The sequence below is a fragment of the Sus scrofa genome, chromosome 13 (assembly GCF_054392235.1).
Source record: "Sus scrofa isolate SSC_HxYL_T2T_F1_AM1 chromosome 13, Sscrofa_HxYL_maternal_Yorkshire_Landrace_v2.0, whole genome shotgun sequence".
In the NCBI taxonomy this organism is placed as follows: domain Eukaryota; kingdom Metazoa; phylum Chordata; class Mammalia; order Artiodactyla; family Suidae; genus Sus; species Sus scrofa.
The window spans coordinates 213,631,996-213,643,353 of record NC_139395.1 but is presented as its reverse complement, the minus strand read 5'-3'; the positions used below and the strand labels follow the sequence as shown (position 1 = coordinate 213,643,353).

The following is an 11,358-nucleotide window of genomic DNA, read 5'->3' as shown; positions in this document are numbered from 1 at the left end:
AGGCGAGGGACAAGGAGGAGGTCTGAGAGATGCAGTCATGGGATGGAGGCTGGAGACTGCCTCCTTCCACCAGCTACCTGGCCACCTGCACAGGTGTTCTCACACTTCTTCCAGGTCCAGGGCCACGAGGACAGGTGTGCTAGCCCCAGGAGCCAAGCCTTGTGAGAAGTTGAGTGGGAATCCCAGCTGTGTGACTGTGTGGGGAGGCTGTATGTATGACTGTGTATGTGTGAGTCTGTGTAGATTTGTGTGTGTACGTGTAACTGTTTATGTGTGACTGTGTGGGTATGTGTGACTATGCACATGTGAGACTGTGTGTATAACTGCGTGTGTGTCTGTGTATGCATGTGAATGTGCCCGTATGTCGTGCATGCATTTGTGCCTGGCTGTCTGTCTGCTGGGCAGTTCCTGGGGACAGTCCGGTAGGTCACAGCCGGCCTGCTGAGACCTCGGTCTCCAAGTCCTATCCTGGGCTAAGTCTACGCTTCCATGCCTGTTTGCTGGACTGTGTCCAACAAGTATAGCTTTGTGATACTCACATTATCCACCTTCTTTTGGAGATTTTATGTTGCGAAGTAAAGCTAATATTTTTCCCTAATTGTCAGGCCTCTCGGGCATCTACAAGCAAGAACGACAGAATGCCCTCACCCCCAGAACCTTCCCACAATCAGCCTCAAAGGAGGGCTTGTCCGTATTTGCATTCTGCATGGTTTGGAAGAACAAATGCATTTTGTTTCACACAAAAAACCACACCTAATAAAGACTTTAAACCAGCTGAACAGCCCTGAATACTTCTCACCTTCCCACATCTGAAGAGCTTTTTAGGAGCCTGTTGGGGGTGGGGGGCAGGGCCTCTGGGAGGGGAAGGCTGCCTGGGACCAGCCCACTTCCTACAAATTCATTTAAAAGTAGGACAGTCAGCAGGATCTCCGTTTCAGCCACCTGGATAGGGACAGGTCACTTGCCCTCAGTGTTTTTTCAGAACACTTTAAGGCTCCATTAAAATATCTCTGTGGGTCACAATTCAAGTACAGATAATCTCTCTCTCTCTCTCTTTTCTTTTTTTTTCTTTTTTGTCTTTTTGCCATTTCTAGGGCCGCTCCCGTGGCATATGGAGGTTCGCAGGCTAGGGGTTGAATCGGAGCTGTAGCCGCTGGCCTACACCACGGCCACAGCAATGTGGGATCCGAACTGCATCTGCGACCTACACCATAGCTCACGGCAACGCCGGATCCTTAACCCACTGAGCAAGGCCAGGGATGGAACCTGCAACCTCATGGTTCCTAGTTGGATTCGTTAACCACTGTGCCACGACGGGAAACCCCCAGATAATCTCTAATTCAACTACTAATCAGATCTGGTTCAGAGTTGCTTTCACCATTTTAAAGGAAGCCAAGGAGTTCCTGTCTTGGTGCCTCGGAAACGAATCTGACTAGGAACCATGAGGTTGGGGGTTTGATTCCTGGCCTCGTTCAGTGGGTTAAGGATCTGGCGTTGCCATGAGCTGTGGTGTAGTTCACAGGTTCAGCTCGGATCCCAAGTTGCTATAGTTGTGGTGTAGGCTGGCAACTGTAGCTCTGATTTGACCCCTAGCCTGGGAACCTCTATATTCTGCCAGTGCAGCCCTAAACACAAACAAACAAAAAAAGCAAAGTAAAGGAAGCCCATTTTCATTCATTTTATTTCTATCAATCTCAGTGGAGTCCCCTTCTAAAGTTCCTGTAAGTATTAACTCCTGTCCCAGCCTACCTTTTTAAAAGAGAATTCTAACGTAGGAATAGCCCTAGGATGATGTGGGCCAGGGTCACTTTACTGGTGTGTGGCCTGGGGCACATCACGTCCTGTGATTTACTCCCCAGCTTTTCCCATCAGGCAGGGGAGCAGGTGAAATGAGCCACACACACACACAAATCTAAGTGGGGAAGGAGAATTTAAAAAAGAAAGAAAGAAATATTAAAGCTATTGGTTTCACAGAAACACTTTTATAATCTGTTTCATTTTGAAGGCACACAGAGTTTATGCAGATCACTTTAACAAAATACAAAGTTCGGCTAGTAACATCCTGTAGTCCATTCATGTACCAAGTTGAAGTGTAACATTATAAAACTTAAAGATCTGACTCCTAGGAGTTCCTGTTGTGGCACAGTGGAAACAAACCCGGAAACAAATCCGACTAGGAGCCATGAGGATGCAGGTTCAATCCCTGGCCTCGCTCAGTGGGTTAAGGATCTGGCATTGCCACAAACTGCAGTGTAGGTCACAGACATGGCTTGGATCTGATGTTTCTGTGACTGTGGTGTAGGCTGGCGGCTGCAGCTCTGACTGGACCCCTAGCCTGGGAGCCTCCATATGCCACGGGATCAGCCCTAAAAAGCAAAACCAAAAATCTGACTCCTAAACTGATATGAAACAGGAATAACGATGAAGCTAAAAACATGTGGCTAATAAGCAAGGGAATGGCTGGAGTCAGTGACGGCTTCCAGGTAAAACCCCAGCATCCGGTAAGAGGGGAGCGAAGGTGGCCGAAGCCTTTGTTTCTCTTACTCGACTTTTTCCCCTGAATCCCGGAACAGTTACTGTGAATGCATTTTGCTTTCTTTCGAATGAATGATGGAGTGAGCAGGTGTATACTTTTTTTTCCTAACAAGCCTGTCACATCAACTACAAGCTGAAACCAACAGGAAGGTTTTCCGTAAGGTGTGGGCAAATGTCAAAGGGCCATGGCCTGGTATATAATACTCTTGATGTGGATCAAAACAGCCTGCCATTCTGCCCTCCATGCCTTGAGCAGGAGCCCAGCATCAGCCCACACGCAGCTGCTGATGAGAGCTGGCTCCAAGGACGGTGGAGGAGCAGCCACAGATGAACCAGAACGCTCTTTTGACTCAATAGTTTCCATTTCCTCCCCAGGTTGACTCTTTACCAGAACTGCCCAAGAGGAGTCACGGTGGATTTCATCTCCCTGGATTTTCCCTGCCTCACCTCGCCGTGACACTAGACAGCGCAGAGAAGCGACAGGACCTGGGCTAGTCCCACACCCTAGTTCCACAGCCCATCATGGCAGAAGAGGGGCAGTGTAGGGCCTCAGAACGGCCATCAGGAGGAATCAAAGTGAGCTGGATTCACATTTCAACACAGGACAGGGAAATTCTCCAACATATAGCTCGTATTAGGAGTCCCCCCCGCCCCAGAGGCATGGTCTCTGGGAGAGGGGAGGGAGGGAGAGAAAGCCCCCAAAGGGAGCCAGAAGGAGGGACACAGACAGGCAACCCCTGTGCCCTCCCTGAAACCAGGGGTAGTGGCATCATGGAAGCAGGAGCAAGATGAGGTGAGGTCCCTCCGTGGCTGCTGGTCCCCACTGGTCCCTGCAGGTCTGTGGTCTCTAAAATTCTCCACCCCTGTGAATCTTGGCCACAAGCACCCTCTCCAGCTTGGTGGTGCCGAATCTCTTTGTTTTAGGTCCTATAGGGCTGACCATCGAGGCATTACCAAGGGATCCCCTCACCATTTCCTTAACATAAAGTCACAACACCACAGGGACATGAAATTGTGTGCACTGTGGGAGTTCCTGTCATGGCCCAGAGGTGACAAACCCAAGTATTATCCATGAGGATGTGGGTGTGATCCCTGGCTTTGCTCAGGGGGTTAAGGATCCGGTGGTATAGGTCGCAGATGCGGCTCCTATCTGGCATTGCTGTGGCTGTGGTGTAGGTTGCAGACTCGGCTCGGATCCCGTGTTGCTGTGGCTGTGGTGTGCTGGCTCCTCTTTGACCCCTAGCCTGAGAACTTCCATATGATGCAACGTGGCCTTAAAAAGACCAGAAAGAAATAAAGAAAGAGAGGAAGAATGAGAGAATGAGAGAAAGAGAAAGAAAGAAAGAAAGAAAGAAAGAAAGAAAGAAAGAAAGAAAGAAAGAAAGAAAGAAAGAAAGAAAGAGAGGAGAGAGGAAGAAAGAAAGAAAGGGAGAGAGGAAGAAAGGGAGAAATTGTGTGTGTGTGTGAGAGCGCGCGCGAGAGAAACAGAGAGACAGAGACAGAGACAGAGAGAGTCCAAAGATTTTGGAGGATGTTCACCAATAAGTTATCAGTAGTTAACCTAAGTGTAGCGAAATTTTTGGTGATTTTTTTTTCTTTCTCCTTTATACCTTCTGACATTGTTTTAAATTCTTACAACTAGCATGTATCATTTTGTAATTATGAAAAACAGTATTTTCATTCTGGAAATAAAAAATTAAACTACTGTGTTAGAGCAGAAAAAGCCTGTCCATGATGATGAAAACTATCAGAGACACATTTTTTAAAAAATAAAGGAGGAACTGAACCCAAACCTTATTGGCTTTGAAACTTCAAATGCAAAACACATGCCCTAAATATCATGGATCGCAAGGTCTGAAAATGTCAAAGACACACACGAACATCAGCTGGACGAATGGTGCGCGTAAAAAGTGATGCTGCTATTATTCAGCTACACAAGTGAGTTGACAAACTACAAGGCTGTATATCACAGAGGGTTGCATGACATGCACATGGTTAAAATACGGGTGTTCTTTTGCAGAGCATGGCTATCGGGAGGGAAACGCAAAGGGCACACTCTTCTCAGAGTCTAGCTCGCACAACTGAGAAATTAAACACCCCGGCTTCACTTCATTCTTTTGGCAACATCTGAATACGCGTGTTCAATCTCCTGATCGGCTGGGCATGTGTTTGTGAACTCATCCCTGGCATACGCGTTGTTCAAGTACCTCCAGATGCCAGTCATCTCAGAAGGAAATTCAAAGTCTCTGTATCTCTTGGCCACGATCTGAAAATGAAGAGGAAATAGTCAGAAAGGGAAAACCCACTCACGTAGGCAATGAGGTCAGACAATCCATTCTTTGAGCCGTGTAATATATCCTCTTTCTCTTTTCGCCCTACAGCCGTGCAGGCTGCCCCCCAGTTGTGACTTGAGTTTGCAAGGGGCACCCTGTTCTAGGACTCAGAACAGTGGCCCTACACAATTTATCAAGGGCCATCCTCGCCATCCAAACACATGAATTTGCTCTGCACGCTGGCGGGTTTCTCTGTGTGTTTCAGGGAGTTTTCTCTTCCTGGGTTCTGCTGCTGTGTTATGGTTGCCTAAAAATCCATAGCAGATTTTTTTCTTTTTTTTTTTTTTTTTTGCTGTCTCTCGGCAGCATGCGGAGTTCCGAGAATCAGATATAAGCTGTAGATGCGATCTAAGCCACAGAGGCAGCAACGCGAGATCCTTAACCCACTATGCCAGGCCTGGACTGAACCTGCATCCCAGCGCTCCCAAGGGGCCACCTATCCCATGGTGCCACAGGGGGAACTCTTCATGGTGGATCTTCAGTGTAGACTGTGCCAGTCATGATCACTGTGAAGTGTCCTGTCTTTTTCCTGTCTGCTGGCCTCACCTCCTGAAATCCCAAGTATCTGTGGATTTCTTCCTTCATTTCATGGTGGGTCTACCATATGCAGAGGATAGATTCATGAACCAAAAAAATCCTTACCCTGGAGTTCCCATGGTGGCACAGCAGAAACAAATCCAACTAGTACCCATGAGGATGTGGGTTCGACCCCTGGCCTCACTCAGTGGGTCAAGGATCCGGTATTGTGGTGAGCTGTGGTGTAGGTTGCAGTGAGGCTCAGATCCCGCATTGCTGTGTCTGTGGTATAGGCAGGCAGCTGTAGCTTTGATTCGACCCCTAGCCTGGGAATTTCCAAATGCAGCACCTTCGGCCCTAAAAAAAAAAGAAAAAAAAAGTCTTTACCCTGATCCTCACGGAAACAGTGGCTGTAAGGACACTGAGTGAGCATCATGAAAACACAACGATGAGAGATATTTTCTTGGCTGGAAGGGCACCATTGGGGAATTCATCAACCAAGTAGGGCGTGTATTATTGTAGGTGGTACCAGTTTCCCGACGTTGCCTTCACAAAGTACTACAACCTCGGGTGGCTTAGCGCAACAGAAATTTATTCTCTCACAGTCCTGGAGGCCAGAAGTCCAGCAGGATCCAGGTGCCCGCAGGCCAAGCATCTTCTGAAGGCTCTGGAAAAGGTTCTGTCCCAGATCACCCCCTGGCTGTGGGCTTGGGGGAGCAGGACTCCGGTGTTTACACGGCGTTATCCCTGTGTTGGTGTCTGTGTTTAAATCCCTCTATAAAGACAGCGGCCACGTTGGCTTCGGGGGCCCACTCGACTCCACCATGACCTCATCTTAACTAATGCCACCTGTAAAGACCCTATTTCCAAATAGGGTCACGTTCTGAGGTATCAGGTGTTAGGACTTCAACATACTAATTGTGGGGTAGGGGGGAACACAGTTCATTTCAGAACAAGGACCTAGGGTTACAAAGGTTGGTTCTGCTCTGTTACTTCCCATTGCATTGGTTCCTAGGCTGTTTGATGATGTGGGCATAGAACTTATCACCAATTAAAAGAACTTTGGTTCTTATTTCTCAGATTTCAGTGGCAACAAGCCATTGATGCAGCAAAATAGGACCATATAATGTTCAGAAAGCCTCCTAAATTAACATCTTTGGTTTGAATTCAACCTTACTGAGGTTCACGTCAAGAATTCTGCTTCCCTTTTATTTGCATCTGCCTGGTTTAACTTTGCCCTTCTTTTTAATATTTCTGCGTGGATGTGTTAACATACCTGCCTCTCATAGATACAAATTTGTGTTATATTCTTTGAATACTTTGCTTTCCAACTCTCTCTGAATATTTTTGCATTTGTGTGTGTGTATGTATTTCCCTTTCTGGTGGTTTAGAAAGTTGACGGTTTGTTTTTACTCTTCGGGTGGTTTCCTACGTAACTTTAGTAAGAATTCTTTCTTTCTTTTCTTTTTTTGTCTTTTTGCCTTTTCTAGGGCCGCTCCCACGGCATATGGAGGTTCCCAGGCTAGGGGGCGAATCAGAGCTGTAGCCACCAGCCTACACCAAAGCCACAGCAACACCAGATCCAAGCCACGTCTGCGACCTACACCACAGCTCACGGCAACACCAGATCCTTAACCCACTGAGCAAGGCCAGGGATTGAACCCGCAACCTCATGGTTCCTAGTCGGATTCGTTAACCCCTGCACCACGCGACGGGAACTCCAAGGCTTCTTTACTTCTTGATTTAACAATTTCAGATGATCTCTACTTGCTCCTGATAATGGCAAACGAGGAAATCCGAATACCTATACTTCTTTCCATTTCTGCTCCCTTATCCCCCTTCCAATGATGTAAAGCACCCAAGTTGATTATATTCTGATTCACTCCTGTGACTGTAATTCCCACTGCTGTCTTGTCTTAGTCCTGGGTTTAGATTTAAATAGATTCTATGTGTATCACCAATCTTTTTACACCACCCGCCTTCTCTGTTCCCGGATTCCTATTTTATTATCATTTTTTATTACTTCATCATAGAGCAATTGTATTTAAAAAAAAAATGGCTCAGGAGCGCTTATTTCATTGAGACAAGAAATCCAGGTAAAAAAACAATTTACTTGGAGGTAACATTCTCACATCCTTTAGCTATTAAACCACCGTTTTCTGGGTTTTAATGTGGTTTTAATGTGGTCACAGGAATCTGTGAGGCGAGTCTGAATGTCGTCCTCGTGTAGGGGGCTTTACCTTGTGTTACTATTACTGTTGTTGTTAGCACTATTGCCGTTATCATCCCCCTCCTCACCATCTGGACGCCCCAAAGGCTCTTCTTTATCCTTAAAGTTTCGCTATTTACCAAATACATCTTAGTGTGTTGATTTGGGGGGGCAATATTTTTCCAACCTTGGCATGTTGAAACTGAAGGTGCAGGCCATCCTTTAGTTCAAAATAATTTCCTTTGCAGCCTCCCTTGTCTCCTTTCTCTTTCTCGTTCTCTTGTTCCTGATTATGTACCTCTGGGGGTCTCTCTAACCAGCCTTTACCTCTTGCTTTTTCTCCATTTGACTTGGGTTCATTTTCTTAGGCCCAGTCTCCAAATTCCTGATGCATTTCTGCAATGTCTTTTTCCACTTCTTGCTGCTTCTAGCATAACATTTCTGAAATTATTTTGTCTGTAAGGGGTTTTCTTCCGTTTACTAGCCTAATTTTCATCTTCTCTGTGATGTTATATTTTGATATCTCATGACTTGCCTTTGAGTTTTTTCTCAAAGAATTCATGTTCTCGCTCACTTCTTTGAGGCTGTAAAGGATCTGCCTGGAAAGTTCTTTCATCGACTGGAGCAATCTTTATCAGATGTGTGTGTCCCATTTGCCTTTTCCTCTTTTATTCTTTCTCTTTTTGATCAACTTATCCACATTGAGGTCCTACTTGGATCCTTCCGGATTCTTCACCGTCTTTGAATGGAAAGATCTACTGAAACTATTTCTTAAAAATAGTGTGGAGGGCAAAGGGAGTGAGGCAGAACATCTGGTAGACCGATTTGGATATTCACCCTTAAACACTTGCTCATCAAACCCTGCTCTGTGCTCTGCCCACGGACACATTCAGGATGGGGTCAGGGTCAGGTTCAGTGCATCCTTCACTCTGAGGCTCAAAGATGAGATAGGAGGTCGTCATGGTTAAAAATGAGGCTCGGTGGTTTACGGTCTCTCTTTTGACTCATTCAGAGCTTGTTTCTCTTCTCTGTTCTTCTCAGCTCAGCAGTCTCAAAGCAGATTGCCACTTTTCTTTTTTTTTTTTTGTCTTTTGTCTTTTTGTCTGTTGTTGTTGTTGTTGCTGCTATTTCTTGGGCCGCTCCCACGGCATATGGAGGTTCCCAGGCTAGGGGTCGAATCGGAGCTGTAGTCACTGGCCTACGCCAGAGGCACAGCAACGCAGGATCCGAGCCGCGTCTGCGACCTACACCACAGCTTACGACAACGCCGGATCGTTAACCCACTGAGCAAGGGCAGGGACCGAACCCGCAACCTCATGGTTCCCTCATGGTAACCACTGCGCCACAACGGGAACTCCAGATTGCCACTTTTCTTCTCTCCTCTCCCCTCCTCCCTGCCCTGTTCCTTTGGATTAGGGGACAGTGGCAGAAGACAAAGGTGGCACCGTTGAATGGCTCCTCCTTCACCTCTGCCTCCACAGAGATCCTGGCTCTGTGGGGATGTCTCTGCCTCTCTCGTGGCCCGCTCCATGCCCTGTCCTCAAACAAAGAAGTTTGGGTTGGGCATTTCAGGGTGGTATGATTTACTTTTAGAGACATCTGAACCTTGCTGACAACCTAGAGAAGCATGCCTAGGCTTTGTGGGGCCTGGCGCTGGATAAAGTTTCTTAGTCTTTGAGTTGGTGATCCATCCTTTTCTAATTTTATAACAGGTGAAAATAGGAGTTCCCACCATGGCGAAGTGAGTGAGAAATCCAGCTGCAGTGGCTGGGTCTCTGCGTAGGTGTGGGCCTGACGCAATGGGTTAAAGGATTTGGCATTGCCGAGGTGTGGCTCAAATTTAATCCCTGGTCCAGGAACTTCCATATGCCTCGGGTGTGGCCATTAAAAAGGGGGGGGAGAAAAAAAGGTGAAAATAATGCTCTGTTTTTTCATAATGTTTTTACTGGGTTTCAGGAAGGGAATAAATTATAAATTCCTTGATTCTCTCATCTTCTTACCATAAATTCCTTTAGACTGATTCTCATTTCCTTTCAGAAGTGCTCTGTCTTGGAAGATTATTAAGCTGTTTGGTATTTTGAGTGCTAAATGGCTTTGAAAATTTTGCTATTAGATCTTAGATCGGAGGGGTGAACTGCTTTGTTTTTTTCTGAAGTTTACCCCCTCTACTGAAATTTCAAGTAGTCTTTTTTTTGTGTGAAGGGGGTTAATAAGTGGCAATTAATGTTCTACGCATGTAGGTATTTCTCTTGCCGTCCCCAGCCTCCATGTGCTCCTATGATGCTGCCCAAATCAAAGCGATGATTGAAACACATTCAGTAAAGGGACTAAACCAAACACAACGATGTAAATAACTTGCTGGGAAGGGGCTCCCAAAGGCCCAGTTTGGGTGAACCCCTGATGGAGCAGGTTTGAAGGCTTGAGAGGCTTTCATTAAATATTAGATGTTTAGTAGAGTTCTTGAAAAGAACATTTACTTGAAGGATCAGCCACATCTTCAGGGTTTGAGTTTCAAGTTGGTACCTCCCGAGCACAGCAGGGGAGAGAGAAGAAAGAAGATAAATGGACAAGAGTCGGGAAGGAAGCGAGTGGGAAGAAAATGACACGGCGTAACCTGGGGTGGCTGGAGCCCCCAGGACATCGTTTCCACAGACTGTGTGAACCTAATTTGTACATTTCTAAAAGCCAATTAAGTGTGTTATTAGAACACGGGGTCCTTGACTTGTATTTCCCTGTGTCTTCTCTCCATCTCCCCCAACCTTCTACCAATGACCTCGCTCTGGTCCTGCCAGGATTTGAATAATAAAGATGCCCAGAACAAGGGTTGGGCTTCTTCTGGGGGCAGCTGGGGGCTCCTGAGGGTCAAGAACATAGCATGAGTGATAATGATAACAACAACTCACCCCTGACAGGCTGGGGCATGATGACAGCAGCCACAATCAAGGAGTCCAAGTGTGGGGTTATATGCCTCAAAATCTCTGCTCATTTTGTAAGTCAGGGGCTGAATGGAGGGATTTACATTTCTAGAAAATTCCCCCAAACAACTCTTATGCCTACCAATGTGGGAGAACCACTGGTCTAGGGAGCGTCAAAACTCTAACAATATATGACTCTTATTTCATGTTCAACCATCTTGGGAGGACAAGATGCCAAATCCGGCATCGAGCATCTGTCGGCGGCTCCCCAGCTGCAGGGGGTCAGCATGAAGAGGCAAGAAGACACACTTCTGGTCCCTTGGCAGGACAAGGCCCACCATCGCCACCACCGATGATTGACTGAGTTCACTTTTTTTTAAAATTTTCTTATTTTATTTTATTTTATTTTATTTATTTATTTACTTATTTTTGCTCTTTAGGGCCGCACTCACGGCATAGGGATGGTCCCAGGCTAGGTGTCTGATTGGAGTTACAGCTGCCAGCCTACGCCAGAGCCACAGCAATGCCAGATCCGAGCCACATCTGCAACCTACACCACAGCTCACGGCAACGCTGGATCCTTAACCCACTGAATGAGGCCAGGGATCGAGCTTGAGTCTTCATGGATACTAGTTGGGTTTGTTACTGCTGAGCCATCAAGGGAACTCCTGCATTTTTTTTTTTTTTTTAATGATACAATAGATTTTTGCTACAATGGGATAGTCTAGAAGTTTGCAAATTGGACCTAGCGTTTCTAGGCTGATCCAACATTTCCACTTTGTCCTCAAATCTTCTCAGCTAACATCTCTTTCTCCTCCTGAGAGGAAGAGGAGAAGGGGTTCTATATGGA

The 11,358-nt window shown here is 46.4% G+C and overlaps 1 protein-coding gene across 3 annotated transcripts in view; it reads right to left on the bottom strand.

Annotated features, from left to right (window-relative positions):
- Positions 1-1,962: 1,962 nt before the first annotated feature.
- Positions 1,963-11,358, bottom strand: part of CLIC6 (chloride intracellular channel 6) — a 53,081-nt gene continuing 43,685 nt past the window's right edge. For all 3 annotated transcript variants that reach the window (XM_003358948.5, XM_084992031.1, XM_084992032.1), the window contains one exon: positions 1,963-4,801. In XM_003358948.5, the coding sequence (XP_003358996.3) occupies positions 4,640-4,801 (162 nt within the window). In that variant the 3' untranslated portion in view covers positions 1,963-4,639. The remainder of the gene's footprint in view (positions 4,802-11,358) is intronic.